The 17,020-nt window shown below is 44.1% G+C and overlaps 1 protein-coding gene across 1 annotated transcript in view; it reads left to right on the forward strand.

Moving 5' to 3' along the window:
* atp10a (ATPase phospholipid transporting 10A) overlaps positions 1-17,020 on the forward strand; it is a 223,083-nt gene that overhangs the window by 117,765 nt on the left and 88,298 nt on the right. The window contains exon 10 of the mRNA XM_034180634.1: positions 3,537-4,095. Within this exon, the coding sequence (XP_034036525.1) occupies positions 3,537-4,095 (559 nt within the window). The remainder of the gene's footprint in view (positions 1-3,536; positions 4,096-17,020) is intronic.

The following is a 17,020-nucleotide window of genomic DNA, read 5'->3' on the forward strand; positions in this document are numbered from 1 at the left end:
GGCCAAGGTTGCGGCGGTGAGAGACTGGCCCCAACCCACAAGCCGTAGGAAGCTGCAACAGTTCCTCGGCTTTGCTAATTTCTACAGGAGGTTCATTAAGGGCTACAGTCAGGTAGTTAGCCCCCTGACAGCCCTAACCTCGCCAAAAGTTCCCTTCACCTGGTCGGATCGTTGCGATGCCGCGTTCCAGGAGTTGAAACGGCGCTTCTCGTCTGCACCCGTTCTGGTGCAGCCCGATCCTAGTCGCCAGTTAGTGGTTGAAGTGGACGCCTCGGACTCAGGGATAGGAGCCGTGCTGTCCCAGAGCGGGAAGACCGATAAGGTTCTTCACCCGTGTGCCTATTTTTCCCGCAGGTTGACCCCGGCCGAACGGAACTATGATGTCGGCAATCGAGAACTCCTTGCGGTGAAAGAGGCTCTTGAGGAGTGGAGACATCTGTTGGAGGGAACGTCCATGCCATTTACGGTCTTCACTGACCACCGGAACCTGGAGTATATCAGGACCGCCAAGCGGCTGAATCCCAGGCAAGCCCGCTGGTCACTGTTCTTCGGCCGTTTTGACTTCCGGATCACCTACCGTCCCGGGACCAAAAATCAAAGCTCGGATGCTTTGTCCCGGGTACATGAAGACGAAGTCAGAACGGAGTCGTCGGATCCCCCGGATCCCATCATCCCGGAGTCCACTATCGTGGCCACCCTCACCTGGGACGTGGAGAAGCCCTGGCACCCGGACCCCGGAACCGGGCCGAAGAACAGACTCTACTTCCCACCAGAGGCAAGGGCTGCGGTCCTGGACTTCTGTCACGGTTCTAAGCTCTCCTGTCATCCTGGGGTGCGAAGAACCGTGGCAGTCGTCCGGCAGCGTTTCTGGTGGGCGTCCATGGAGACCGACGTCCGGGATTATATCCAGGCCTGTACCACCTGCGCCAGGGGCAAAGCCGACCACCGCAAGTCCTCGGGTTTGCTACAGCCGCTGCCCGTACCTCATCGCCCCTGGTCCCACATCGGCCTGGATTTTGTCACGGGCCTCCCGCCGTCCCAGGGAAACACCGTCATCCTCACGATAGTGGACCGATTCTCCAAGGCGGCCCACTTCGTGGTCCTCCCGAAGCTCCCAACGGCCCAGGAGACAGCGGACCTCCTGGTCCACCACGTCGTCCGGCTGCATGGGATACCATCAGACATCGTCTCCGATCGCGGTCCCCAGTTCTCCTCGCACGTCTGGAGGAGCTTTTGCCGGGAACTGGGGGCCACGGTCAGTCTCTCGTCCGGGTATCACCCCCAAACCAACGGGCAAGCAGAACGGGCCAATCAAGAGATGGAGCAGACGCTACGTTGTGTGACAGCCGCGCACCCGGCGGCCTGGAGTACTCATCTGGCCTGGATCGAGTACGCCCACAACAGTCAAGTGTCATCAGCCACCGGCCTCTCCCCTTTTGAGGTGTGTTTGGGGTATCAGCCCCCATTGTTTCCGGTGGTTGAGGGAGAGGTCGGTGTGCCCTCGGTCCAGGCCCACCTGCGGAAGTGCCGTCGGGTGTGGCGTGCCGCCCGTTCTGCTTTGTTGAGGGCCCGGATGAGGGCGAAGACCCATGCAGACCGGCGGCGGACCCCGGCTCCTACGTATCGTCCTGGGCAGGAAGTGTGGTTGTCCACCAAGGACATTCCACTGCAAGTGGCCTCCCCGAAACTACAGGACCGGTACATAGGACCGTTTAAGATCCTCAAGGTCATCAATCCCGCCGCAGTGAGGCTTAAGCTCCCGGCCTCACTGCGAATTCATCCAGTGTTCCATGTCTCGAGAATCAAACCACATCACGCCTCACCCCTCTGCGCTCCGGGTCCGGCACCACCTCCTGCCCGGATCATCGACGGCGAGCCGGCTTGGACTGTGCGCCGGCTACTGGACGTCCGACGGATGGGCCGGGGTTTTCAATATCTGGTGGACTGGGAAGGGTACGGTCCCGAAGAACGCTCCTGGGTGAAGAAGAGCTTCATCCTGGACCCGGCCCTCCTGGCCGACTTGTACCGCCGCCACCCGGACAAGCCTGGTCGAGCGCCAGGAGGCGCCCGTTGAGGGGGGGGTCCTCTTGTGTGGGCCGCTGAAGAGGAGGTACTGCTGGCCCACCACCACCAGAGGGCGCCCTGCCTGGAGTGCGTGCTCCAGACATCGGAGGGCGCTGCCTCCTCACAGGAGTAGCCAGGGTGACAGCTGTCACCCATCACCTGAGACAGCTGATATCAATCACCAGGGAGGTATATCAGCAGGACGGCATCTCCACCTCATTGCCGAGATATCGCTCTACTAAGGAGGTAACGAACTCAGCCAGTTGTGTTATTCAGAGAAGTAATACTTTGTTGCTTGTGCTTAGGTCAGCTGAAGACCGTATTGGACGTGGTTGGATAAGTACTCACATTCCAATCCTACAGTGCTGTTTTTGAGTAGAGGTGGAGGTGGTGTTTCCACCCTGTGTGTTGCTGGGTGCGGCCACACCCACACCTGACTGTTTCTGTTCCTTGCCAGCAGTACCGGATCCGACGAGCGGAGGCAGTGGCCACCTGGGAGTTCGGGACTTGGCGGCTCCAGTATTCCCGGGGTTCGGTGGCAGAGGAGATCTGATGGTTCCGGTTCGACTCGGACAGACGTCTCCTATCGTCGAGCCTGCCCACACGACACCATTGGAATTCGGCTTACTGCTATAATTGTAATCTGTTGCGTTTGTTGTGAGTGTTCACAACAGTAAAGCTTTGTGATTTGACTTCCTCCATTGTCCGTTCATTTGCGCCCCCTGTTGTGGGTCAGTGTACCTACACTTTCACAACAATTTTCCACCATAATTTATGAATAAATTCTTTAAAAATCCTACATTGTGGTTTCATGGACTTTTTTTTCTCATTTGTTCTCTCACAGTTGAAGTGTGCCTATGTTGAAAATTACAGACCTCTCTCATCTATCTAAATAGGAGAACTTGCACAATCAGGGACTGACTAAATACTTTTTTTGCCCCACTGTATGTATGTATATATATATATATATATATATATATATATATATATATATATATAAAAACCCCTGGCAATAATTATGGAATCACAATCATCCATATTTTTTCCCTCTGCTTGGTCTAAAAAAGTAACCGTTACTGACTGCCACAATTTTTTTTCCTGATTTCTTATAGTGTTTCTTAAAGCCAGAAAGTTGCCATTTGAAATTACTTTAGTTTTGTGTCATGTCTGTGATCTGCTTTTTTTCTACAAAATTAAACAACTGAATGAACATCCTCCGAGGCCGTACATGCTAGTTTTTAAAGGATTGAGTTATTTTAATATGCTTGAAGATTTTGGACATTATAGATGTGATAAAATAAAGGTGATTGTGGGACTTCAGACAGTTCAGTTCTTGTTAAATAATCCTGTTATCAGTCCAGCCAGCATGCAGACCTCCTTGGTAGAGGCTCTGTCTGTTACTTCAATTTTTAGAAGTTGTGCTTCTTGCTGGTGTGGTGTTAACTTCCATCATGTTATTTGGTGTCTTCAAGGTTGGGATGAGGTTTGGGCACAAGTCTCCAGTGAAGACCATAGAGGACTTTATCAAACGCTTTACCACCAGCCGACTGACCTCAGGTTCTAATAGTAGCAGCTCCTCCAGCCTCATCACCAACCGCTCCTCCAACAAGGGTTGCTCCAGCATGCTGTCCTCTCCTTCAGCAGAAAGCACAATCACAAAACTGAATGAAGAGCAGCTGTCTGGATGTCTGGAGCACCCTTTTGACCCTGTCCCTCCCTGCTACGATGGGAAAGCCTGGTCCCTGGAAGAGGGCGAGCTACGCTATGAGGCAGAGTCACCTGATGAAGCCGCGCTCGTCTATGCTGCCAGAGCTTACAAGTGTTCTCTTGTTGGACGGCTGCCTGACCAGGTGACTGTGGAACTGCCCCACTTGGGGAAGCTGAGTTTTGACCTGCTGCACACTCTAGGCTTTGACTCCACAAGAAAACGCATGTCTGTAGTGGTCAGGCATCCACTGACGGACCAGATCACTGTCTACACGAAAGGAGCAGACTCTGTCATCATGGACCTCATCAGACCCCCTGACACAGGTAGGCAACCCACAGAAGTATCCACATTAATACAGTCCATGGTGACATTTAAATGCCCTCAAAGTGATGTTTGAATACAAATTGGCCACAAAATGGACAATGATGTGAAAGATACGCTTTGTTAGCTGTTGTGGGAAACATTGAAGTGTTCTCGGTGGCAGATGCAGATGTCAATTCAGTCTCTGTAATCAGTGGAATGTCCTTCCACATTAAAAGGTTCAAACTTCAGAGCTGAGGCTACATATGATGAGTGGGTATTATGTTTAGCTGCTGATAGGCAAAACATGTCTGGTAGCAGCACACAGCAATAGACATTCATTTTGTCAGTTGCTGACAAACATTTTCAACATGTTTTGCCAATTCGTGACATTTAGTTATATTTGTTTGAAAATGACTTGTATTTTTATCTCTGGAGCCCAAAGCTCATCAAACATATGAGGGAAAAGATCAAAGTAGTGACATCATTGCAATCAAGCCTCTACCATTTTGGAGTTTGGTTGCTTCAGTTGTGTTTGTCCTGTTGATGAATTAATGACCGTTTTTAACATTGTTTTAACATGTCCGTAGAATTCTCCACAACAGTACATGAATTAGATTAGATGAGATTTATTGTTATTGTCATTACACGAGTGCAACAACAGTGAAATAACATTTACACTTCAATGACCTCAGACAAGATACAGCAATTAATTCACAATTATTAGTTGTTTACCGTAATAATGGCAGACATCAGAATTAAAGACAACGCATATACATTTGACATTGTTTATGTGCAATAAACTTGAAGCAGTCCGTCATCCGAATTGAGGCAAAGTGGGTGAAGGCTGCAGCAGGAGGGGCCCGCATCGCCTAGCTTGGGGAACATAGTCTGCTGGGTAGGTTCCATCAGGGCACGCAGGGTCCCCCAGCCCTGATTTCCAAATCTTAATTTGAAGAATTCACAGTCTGGTGAAGCTGGGATTTTGAAGATCGGAGCAGAGATAGAGAACAGAAAGGAGGAGAGGAGAGGGGTGAAATGCGACCGTTCTTACCGGAGTCCCAAGCTGGGGGGAAAACAAAAATCCTTTGTTATAAATCATTGGACATTTTACAAGGCATGGAAGCACTACTTTAGAATTTTTGATTCCAGTATTGAGTCCAATAACTACACTCAGTATTTTTGCCTGTGCAGAATGCTGATCTGATGCGTGTTATTTCTTCTACCCCTCAGCTTAAATTGGACCTGAGGGGTATCATCATGTCTGCACAGTCTGGAGCCAATCCCAGCAGTCATAGGGCATGAGGCAGGTTGCACCCTGGACAGGACACCAGTCTATCACAGGCAATATACACAAAATGCTGAAACTATTTTCTAAAAATATGTATATGAAATGGACAGGAACATATTGTTTGCAGCTGCAGTAAGACCTGGTTTTACCCATGGCAAGGCATTTGGGGTGCTCAAAGACCAGTCGGGATTGCTCCTCTTAATTCTGCAGATCTCTGGATATGGATCTTTGGTACCCCACTCCATCCCCCTCCCCTGGTGCTCTTGGGTGGTGGTGCTCTGTATGGGTTTGGGTTCTTGATGAGGTAGTGTGTGGTGCCTGGTCGACCCTGAGGGGTTGGGGAGAAATGGACCTTGACAGTTGTTGGCAGTGGTAACAGGCTAAATTTAAATCATTCACCAGTGTGTATGGTAGTAGAGGGGTGGGGGAAATGACCTCAAAATCTATATTATAAAAATTGCTGGTGAAAATATAGTTCCACTGTAATTCAGCAGAGGGTGCAGTATATTATAGACCTAACCAGAGTATTGTGTTATGTTCCAATAGACACAAGACAAAAATGGCGTATTGCAAGACGTTTAAGTTTCCCAGAAATCAAATTGACCAGTGAATGTTTACTTAAAGGTGTTACACCCAGACGCTGGGGTTTGGGAGAGTCTTAGTTGTATGTTTAACGAGTGAGATGTGCTGACTGTTCACAAGCCAAATGTGTGATGCAGGGTTCTCCCCAGAAATTTTTAGTATAGCGGTGCTGTTGGGAACTATCACCGCGAGCAACGCTTCCACTCGGCGTCCTATCCAGCTAGCACTGCAGCTATCGATTATTTTAGTAATCGAGTATTCTATCGATTAGTCTGACGATTAATCGAGTAATCGGATAAAAAGTACTTTTGCGTTTTTAAACAACATCAGTAGTCCAGGACTCTCCCTAAGCAATGGCACAATGTCTCTGTGCCAAAATCTTAGTAAATCAGAATAGACACACACATCCAAGATGTGTAAAAAAGGTGTGCTGAATCAAAAAAGAGACAAATATCAAAGCAAAATCCGGACAACCTGAGTGCTCCCATGCAAAAAGCTTTATTTGGACACAAATGGCAAAATAGCTGCGCAAAATCTTGACATTTTTCTGAAATGGCAATGGGATGTGGTTTCTGTTTTTTTTCCCAACTTGTAAAATTTAACCTTTTCTTTTTAAGGTTGGTGGACTGGGTCCCTGTTTTATTTTTTATTTTTTTAATCCCTCTTTCTCTGCAATTCAGCAGATGCATTTCAGCTGGAGTTTAAACATGCAAGCATAGCAATCACTTTTTTATTATTATTATTTTATACAGTGTTTGTGAAGCGTTTTGTGTTGCCCAAAAAAGCGAAAATTAAAAAGTGAAACGCTCAGTGCGAGTCTGAGCAAAACACAGAAGAAAGAGTGGACTTTTGCTGAGAGGATCTTTCGGAAACTGTTTGTCAGTGTAGCCTGGGATGGAGCTGTGACTCGCCCGGTGTGAGAGGAGTGCTGAGAGCCCCTCACATGGAGCAGAGAGAGACAGCACCCGGCCGCTCAGTACATAGTCACTCCCCACATAGAGTGGACCATGTGTTTTTTTAAAAAGAGACAAACACACAGCCTCTGCCAAGGTACTACGCATCTTCACACAAGCTCTTGCATTCTCTGTAGCCGAGTACTGTGCCCCAACCTGGAGCAGAAGCCCACATGTTAAGAAGGTCAATACGGCCATTAACAATGCCCTCTGGACTGGCTGCCTGAAACCCACCCCATGTTCTACCTGCCAGTCCTATCAAGCATAGCGCCAGCCGGTCTATGGCGAGAGGCTGCTACCCTCGCCTTGGCAAGGAAGGCCCAGGAACATGATTGGCACCTCCTCCATGACACCACAACCATGACAACACCTCCAAGCAGACTCAAGTCCCGCCACTCATATAACCAGGTCGCGTAAGAGAAGCTTACTTCCATCTCAGAGGATCTGACAACCAAAGCCTGGCTGGCGATGGCATGAAAGCAGGAGTGGGAGTCGGCAGGACATACACGTCTACACTATTATGTCCTGGATCCTGGAGATGGTGTTAAAGGAGAAGACCTACCTCGCTGGCAATGGACCCTCCTGAAACGCCTGCACACAGGGGTCGGCTGCATCAAAGCATCCAAGAAGTGGGGCCTAACAGACAGTGCAGCGTGTGAGTGCGGAGAGCCTGAGCAGACTGCCAACCACATTATCACCGCCTGTCTCCTGTACAGACCACCTTCTGAGGTGGGCCTTTTCTGAGTGGGACCTGAGATGAGGGAGTGGCTACACAACACAGTACTGGACATAGGGCTGCTCGATTATGGAAAAAAATCAGTATCACGATTATTTAGGTAAATACTGAAATCACGATTATTCAAACAATTTTTTTTTTTTTTTGGTTACACAATGCATTTATTCAGCATTTCTCTCACTCTAAAAAAAAAAATTGTTATAGACAATGTGCGCAAAACCTCCAAATTGAAAATGTACTGTACCTTACCTGTATAAAACATAAAATGAATAAAATAAATATTAAAAATATCATATTATATATTATTTTTCTGTTTTCCTCTCGCTTCCCTGTTGTCGCTAATCAGTTGGTCAGTGTCTTTGGGTATCTCCCTGACTTGTGCTACTAGGACATAGTGCGGCTGCATTGTTTTTGTTTCAATTTATGTTTATTAGTTTGTGTTTTTGTCATCATTCCCTTGACCTCGTCTCCTTATCTCCTTTTGGAGAAATTTATCCGTTCATTTATTGTTAAAATATAAAATGAAACAGCTTTTTTAAAAATAATAAAATAGTTGCTGTTGAAAGAGCCTTTTATTTAGAAGCAGGTGATGTTATTTTGAATTCTCGGGACCAGATGAAGGTCTCTTCTGCAGCTTTGAACTCTGGTGGTGTTGCTGAAGACACTTGTGTCCTATTTTGAAGAGCAGAGATGTTTTCTTTCAACTGGATGTGGTGTTCAGCTCATCATTGGAAGTTTGGTTGTCTGCACAGCAAATGTTCCTGATTAGGACAAATAAAAATATTTCTTTAAATATAAAGAAACACTAAACAGTTTATATATAAAAAAGGGAAAAAAAGGGGGGGAAAACGATGGAAAAAAACGCACGAAAAAATAAGTTATTTAAAGTTAAGCTTTTGTGGTGTCAGAAAAAAGCTGTAGCTTTATTTGGTAAAAATAAAAAAGACTGAACCATTTACAAATTAAAGCCGTCGCTCAGATCAACTGTGCTAAAAGGCTAAGCTAATGTTAACTGATCATTAAACCTTCACAGCAGTTCAGTAAACCTCACGTTTTATTTTTACATTATTCTCACCTCGATAAAGCTGCAGAACTAAACTACGTTGGGCAAACTGGGACTTCGCATATATCCAAAAAGTGGGAGATTTCGGACTGAGTGGGTCTGCTCCATCACCCCGGCTGCCTGCCTCGCTCTGCCCAGGAATGATGCATGAAGACCGGCTTCTCCGTGCAGATTGGCTTGCTGTCGCAGTTTGAGCGATATCCCACCAAGTTGTCAGTCCTCCCTCGGTCGGCGTCACTCTGAAAAGTAGCTGAAAAAAAGCTTCTCCCAGCAGGGTGATGGGAGAATCGTTCTACTGCTGTTTTTTAAAGCTTTTTTGTGGTCCAGGCGACGCAAATTCAAGAAGGCGATTGCTGAACTTTTTTTCAGGTTGTGGAAACAGCCAGAGTGTGACGTAGCAATCCCGCCCCCTTGCCGCTTCCGAAGCGACGCGTCTGACGTCATGCGTCTTGGGACACGTTGACGGATTGGCCTGATGAAAGGCCCTTAAATCTTTTCACTCGATTATAAGAGTTTGGAGATCATTTGATACAAATATCGATATTGCGATCGAAATTTGGTTAATTGCACAGCCCTAACTGGACATATGATGACTATACACGAAAGAGAGACACAGCTTCACTTTAAATGCACAGTCAGTCTGTTTCAGATGATCAGCGTGGACCGTCTTTCTCTTAAAAGGCTTGATTTTACTCTGTGTGTCATGTTGGAAAACGATAGCTTTAGGCGCTAATTTGATTAGCGTTTACAGGGCTTATGGGCATGCCCTAGTCATCTTCTGCTTTTTTTTTCTAGGGACATTACAGCACCACACACAGGCCTGGCATATGCAGGGCTGTACGCTTAGCTTTTTCACTAGGAGCACAGGTGCTCCTAAATTAAAAAATTTAGGAGCACAGATAAAAATTTAGGAGCACTGTGAAATTTCTTGATACAATTTTATTATTAACACAAAGACACATACTGTACAGAGAGTACCTTTTCCACACACACATGCACATTTTATATGATTCTATTGTTGTATTTATTTCATTGTTTTTTACTTCCTTTTCTATCGTTATTTACATCATTGCTTTTGTCCATTTCATTACTTTTTGCTGTGTATTTCTTGTATTATTTTAAACCCTCACACACACATAACATCCCAGTCCCACTTTTTATACTCAGGTTGCCTGCTACGCTTAGCTACATTCAACCAACGGTCCACAGCAGGATGTGGATCAAAGTCCTCTAAAGCTGGCCCCTCCAGGGTGATCCTCATGAGGTCTTCAGTGGTGGAGACCGCTAGGCTGCTTCTTTTGGTGCTCTTAATCCGATTCTGAGCAGAGAAACCTCTCTCATACTGGGCAGCAGAAATGGGCAGCACCAGCATCAGATGCACCAACGCCAGTATGTTCTACGGGATCAAGATAGGCCGTTCTTATTAAAACTGTAATCACCAATATATGGAGGGCACTGCACCTTACTAACAAGCAGTGTTTGCTTACCTTGTAGTCCTCCCTGTATGGCTCTTTGGTCAGCATGGTCTCCCACAGACCACTGTAGGTCTTGTCCCTGATGTTTTCATTGACCAAGATCTTCAGTCCCTGCCACTCATCCTGAACTGCTTTTACAATTATTATAGATGTTTTAAAGCTGTAAAACCCCTCACTACACACTTTATACACTTTTCTCAATCAGGCATGAACATTTTCTCACTTTTCTCTCGTGTGTAAACACTCTCAAAGTTCAAACCTGAGTAGAAAAATAAGACCAACCTGTTTTCAGGCCCAAACATTTGAGAATTAAAAATAGAACGTTTTCCTATAAATAATTATGATGGCTTTTAGAACTAACGAATTTAATTTTAACGATGAACGTACGAGGTTGGACACATAAGAAATTATTAATAGTGACTGACCAGTATTTCACAGTTCCTCTGATCACGCCTCTTCGTCCTGGCGTCGCTGCGCTGTCACGTCTTTTTCCACTGACTCACACCTCGCTGCAGGTGTCTTTTTCCGAGTGTAGAACACAGTTATGGGTAGTTGTTGGCGCTCTTTTTTCTTCTGGGTGAGAAGATTCTTATAAACAGACACGCAGAACACAATGCGCATGCTCTCCCTTCGTGGTGTCGCGACCGGCTGCTTGATGAGGCTGCAGAACACAATGCATTGTAAAAAAAAAAAAAAAAAAAAAGCATGCAAAATTGGACTAAAAAAAAATCCGCGAGGCCACGAAAGGTGAACCGCGTTATAGCGAGGGACCACTGTATTTATTTTAGGAGCAAAATGCGAATGAAAGGGTTGAAATACATTCTCGCACACGTGCGCCCGTTTGATTTTTTTTCCTCGCACAATCAAATTTTAGGCGCAATATGTGAGCAAAACATTCGCACTGTACAGCCCTGATATGTACTACAACGTTAAACGAAGCTTCGAGGCACAGAATTTGCCTCGAAAATTTTTTGTAATCGAATTATTGGAGTTACTCTACTAATCGTTTCAGCCCTATATCCAACCTTGTGTCCTGAAGCCCTAAGACAGAAATGAAAATCTTTTAGTACTGTTTCTGGTCTGATTCTGTGCTGAATTGTTGATTAGTTAAATTAATCTAAAATGTTTGTGTTTCATTGACACACTGTATGTTGCAAATGTGCAATAAACGTATTTGAAAGAAAAAAGTCCAAAAAAACAATTTCAAATGTGGGAGGTTCTAGACTTTTTTACACATTTCCCCTGCATAATTTTCAATTTGAAAAGTTTGAATTCCCAAGTCACAATATCACCAGGCTCGGGGCATTCACTGTGAAAATCTCACCTTGTCCTTGTAATTCAGATTTTGACACCCCTCTATATTGTCAAAAAAATAAAGTAAAAATAGAAAGACAAAAGGTCCAGCTTTCCTCCCTGAGGCAGCAGGTGCATTTCTGGAAAATGTCTTATTACTCTGCATTTTACTCAGCGTGTGATGTACATTTTAGGAGAAGCAGAAGCATCCCGACGGCTGACAGACAGTGAAATGAACACTGCCTCATCCGATATTAAAGCTTGTGAGCTTTCATTCGAAAGTGAAGGTACGGATTTACAGAGGCTGAATAGAGAGACAGGAGACGACACACTTCACCCCAAAACTCTTAATTTTTTCAGTCTGTCAGATTTCGGATTCTAATGTGTGGGGACGCTACTGTTTGTGTCATTGGACACTATTTTAGTCCCGCCATGAGCGTGCACGCTGTTTGTCTCCATGACGCTGTTGTTTTGCTGGAAATCACAAGTGGATGACTGTTCAGTTTATTTATTTATTTATTTTTCTCAGTGGAGCTGGTAGGGTTTATTTTTGTTTTACTTTGAGAGTCTGTCTTGACGTGAGACTGTTCTGTAACGGAGCAGCACACTCGCACGATGTGCACGTGCACGTTTTTGCACAAATGAACAGTTATCACTTAAAAAAAAAAGTCATCATAGCACGATATCACACTTATGTAAACATTGTAATTAAACTTTGGTTCCGTTTTTAAATGTTAGCAGCATTCAAGTGTGCATTGAGACGTTTTCCTCTAAGAAACGCTGTCTGAAACATTTCGAAATGTTATGATTTCAGTGCGACATGTCCTTTAAAACATAGAAGAATGGAAATAATGCACCCTGCTATCCAGCCCCAAAATCTCAGTGTGTCTTGGTACCTGAAGAATTTTGAATTCCGTTCCGCCATTTCTTCATAAAAGCCTCTCTGTTCACAGGCAACATCGTTCATAGCCTCTGATCTGATCGATTCCACAGCAGACAGCATTGATAGAGTCGGCTGTGAACCCGCCTAGGTGCGCTTGGAGCTGGCGTGCCTCCTACCCAGACGGCACGGCGATCGCTGCGCCCTGAATGGGCTGTTGTCCCGCCAAGACGAAACAAAAAAATGCAGGGATCATCCTCTGATGATCTGGCTTCGTGTAACACACAAACCATGACAAAATGCAATTTTGTCATGGTTGTCATCTGGATGTATACAGGATAAAATAAAGAGCTGAAGTTGTTCATATGAAATTTCCCGCAAAAGCAGGTTTGCGCGCCGAAGATTCCCACCATGTCTCCCGCTAAAACATCATGGGATGACACTACACTATAGCGGTGCTAGATGGCAGTGTAATGGTGTGGCGCCATTGTTCCATTGTCTGGGGAGAACCCGGTGTGATGCTTTAAGGTGGGGAGTCCGAATGCTGTGCAGCCGACTGTCTCAGCAGCTGGTACACACTGCAGCGTCAGATTCAACATGGCATCAAATTTTCATTTTGAAAAAATGTGATGCATAGTTCTTATAAATATTTCTATGATATACAGTCTCTGAAAGTGTTATTTAACTTTCCCATAAACTTGTCCTAGAAAATGCAAACAAAAAATTACAATATATTGTTATATCAAATTGCAATACTTATGAAATGCAATTCTACAAGTATCGTCACACGTCAGATTGATACCCAAGTCTATCCTTTCAGGAGGTAAGTATGTCATCCCTGCCTAAGTGTGTGGCATAGAGTGGTTACTGCAGTTGCATCTTAAGGCCTCTCTTTTGAATCTTAAGGCCTCTTCCTCTCTTTTGAATATATACACGTACATGGTTGCAGCAACGGCGCATCTGCAAATTTATCTGGCATGAGTGAGTAATTGAAAATAAATTGTGACATTAGTGCACCACTGTTTTATTGGCCAACGTTAGCTTAGCCACAGCTGCACAATCAGTGGGTCTGACAATTTACCCAGAGTGACTCCTAATATGAGTAAATTTTTGCTTTTATTTATTTTTTGGTAGTTTCTTGTGGCATTTTAGAAATGCAAAAATGCACTCCCTCCTCAGAACGTGTCCGTGTGAAGAAATTAAGCGCACCCTGTAGTTGTCGTCGTCTTCTATGGCATTTAATGGCAGTCCGCTTCCTTATTGTTGCATTGCTGCCACCTTCTGCATTTGTCGGTTATAGCAGTACTACATCTTCTCGATCAGTCCAATGTCTTTCAAGTACAGGGTGTTTCAAAAAAAGTGCCACAAAAATAAATCCAGAGAAAATTTATACACTTTTGGATACTGATATCTGTCATATGTCATCTTGAAGCATATTTCAGAAAATTTCTATCTCTGGTGTTTCAAATTTCACTTCAGTTTGTAAGAGTTTTGGCATTTAGAAGATGTGCTCAATATGTGCACCGTGGCGGTTCGGACATTCATTCAACCTGACTGCAAGGTTTCCAGTATCAATTTGAAGCTTCTTTACAATCCTCCATATTGTCTTTCTGTCTGGAGCTTTTCTAAGTGCAAAATGACGTTGTTGGGTTTGCATGATCGATTTGATCTCAAAGTACAGTAGAATTCCACCAGTTTCCCCTTTTTGCTCAATTATAAGCTGCATCCTCATTGGATCAGTCTCAAACTACATCAGAAAAAATACACACACACACACACACACACACACACACACACACACACACACACACACACACACACACACACACACACACACACACATATATACAACCCCTGGCAAAAATTATGGAATCACCGGCCTCGGATGATGTTCATTCAGTTGTTTAATTTTGTAGAAAAAAAGATCACAGACATGACACAAAACTAAAGTCATTTCAAATGGCAACTTTCTGGCTTTAAGAAACACTATAAGAAATCAGGAAAAAAATTGTGGCAGTCAGTAACGGTTACTTTTTTAGACCAAGCAGAGGGAAAAAAATATGGAATCACTCAATTCTGAGGAAAAAATTATGGAATCATGAAAAACAAAAGAATGCTCCAACACATCACTAGTATTTTGTTGCACCACCTCTGGCTTTTATAACAGCTTGCAGTCTCTGAGGCATGGACTTAATGAGTGACAAACAGTACTCTTTATCAATCTGGCTCCAACTTTCTCTGATTGCTGTTGCCAGATCAGCTTTACAGGTTGGAGCCTTGTCATGGACCATTTTCTTCAACTTCCATCAAAGATTTTCAATTGGATTAAGATCCGGACTATTTGCAGGCCATGACATTGACCCTATGTGTCTTTTTGCAAGGAATGTTTTCACAGTTTTTGCTCTATGGCAAGATGCATTATCATCTTGAAAAATGATTTCATCATCCCCAAACATCCTTTCAATTGATGGGATAAGAAAAGTGTCCAAAATATCAATGTAAACTTATGCCTTTATTGATGATGTAATGACAGCCATCTCCCCAGTGCCCCTTACCTGACATGCAGCCCCATATCATCAATGACTGTGGAAATTTACATGTTCTCTTCAGGCAGTCATCTTTATAAATCTCACTGGAATGGCACCAAACAAAAGTTCCAGCATCATCACCTTGCCCAATGTAGATTCGAGATTCATCACTGAATATGACTTTCATCCAGTCATCCACAGTCCACGATTGCTTTTCCTTAGCCCATTGTAACCTTGTTTTTTTCTGTTTAGGTGTTAATGATGGCTTTCGTTTAGCTTTTCTGTATGTAAATCCCATTTCCTTTAGGCGGTTTCTTACAGTTCGGTCACAGACGTTGACTCCAGTTTCCTCCCATTCGTTCCTCATTTGTTTTGTTGTGCATTTTCGATTTTTGAGACATATTGCTTTAAGTTTTCTGTCTTGACGCTTTGATGTCTTCCTTGGTCTACCAGTATGTTTGCCTTTAACAACCTTCCCATGTTGTTTGTATTTGGTCCAGAGTTTAGACACAGCAGACTGTGAACAACCAACATCTTTTGCAACATTGCGTGATGATTTACCCTCTTTTAAGAGTTTGATAATCCTCTCCTTTGTTTCAATTGACATCTCTTGTGTTGGAGCCATGATTCATGCCATGATTCATGTCAGTCCACTTGGTGCAACAGCTCTCCAAGGTGTGATCACTCCTTTTTAGATTCAGACTGAGCAGATCTGATTTGATGCAGGTGTTAGTTTTGGGGATGAAAATTTACAGGGTGAATCCATAATTTATTCCTCAGAATTGAGTGAGTCCATATTTTTTTCCCTCTGCTTGGTCTAAAAAAAGTAACCGTTACTGACTGTCACAATTTTTTTTCTTGATTTCTTATAGTGTTTCTTAAAGCCAGGAAGTTGCCATTTGAAATGACTTTAGTTTTGTGTCATGTCTGTGATCTGCTTTTTTTCTACAAAATTAAACAACTGAATGAACATCCTCCGAGGCCGGCGATTCCATAATTATTGCCAGGGGTTGTATTTGCTGAATCTGTCACCCTACTAGCTATTGAAAATAAATGCCTACCCCTTAAAGACCTCTTTACTGGCGCATTCATGCCCTTCACATTCCAGGATAAGAATCTGATGGGACTACCCATTATAGTACACTCAGTCAAAAGTGCAACTATGGCCGCACTTTTCCAGCAGTATTACAGTGTGTTTATGGTCCCGTATTGACAAAAAAGGGTGATACAAACATTGGGCCACCTTAAGGGTCAAGGGCGTGAAAGACACAACACAATTAACCAAATAAAAACAAATAGTATAAGAAAAAATGAGATGGAAAAAACTAATTATAACAAACACATACAGGCCAGAACACCCCCACCCTAGTGGTCCCCTTCCACAAATGAAAAGGACTGCAGCTAAATCTGAGTTCCTACCACAGGCTCCAGCTACACTATCCTCATGACTTCATTAAAACAGAACCAAAAAAAGTTAACCTCAGATGATAAGGGTCTCAATATATAGAACAAAAACAAATCTTCAAAATTAGCAAAGCGTGTCTTACTAAAGACCCTTGACGCATGCATGACTTTGATCCACGCACGTGCATGCACTCTGCCATGTAAGAGAGTAAAATTCTCTCACACCCGTTGTAAACTGTGCGCGGCTTCATGTACGTGCGCAAAGAACATTTTGAAATGTCAAAAACACAGTGTGAGTGCGAGTGATTGTGTCAGTGCACCGCATCAGAGCACATCTCATCTCATCATAAACATACTTTTACAGCTGTACACAAGAAGGGGTGAACATGCAACTGTTTTACCAAGCTGTTACAATATAAAAATTATTAATAATTACGTTTTTAGACTGTTCCAAATCCGTTCTCCACCACATTAAGTGTGTGTGTGCGAGAGAGACAGAAAAGCTACAGCTGAAGCAGTCCGCTGTGATTCTGGAAGCGATTCGAGGCGTTTTCAACAGCCAACTCCGATAGATGTGCATGCAAGTGCGCTGTTTAAAGTCGTGCAAGTGTCAGGGCACCTTAAAGTTGTTAATCTAGTGACACATGGTACTAAGCACTGGAAATTACAAAAAAAAAATATATATACGTATATTATCATAATAATACAGTCTAAACAACCAGTGTGAACAAAATGTACAAAAG

The sequence above is a fragment of the Thalassophryne amazonica genome, chromosome 10 (genome assembly GCF_902500255.1).
Source record: "Thalassophryne amazonica chromosome 10, fThaAma1.1, whole genome shotgun sequence".
NCBI lineage: Eukaryota > Metazoa > Chordata > Actinopteri > Batrachoidiformes > Batrachoididae > Thalassophryne > Thalassophryne amazonica.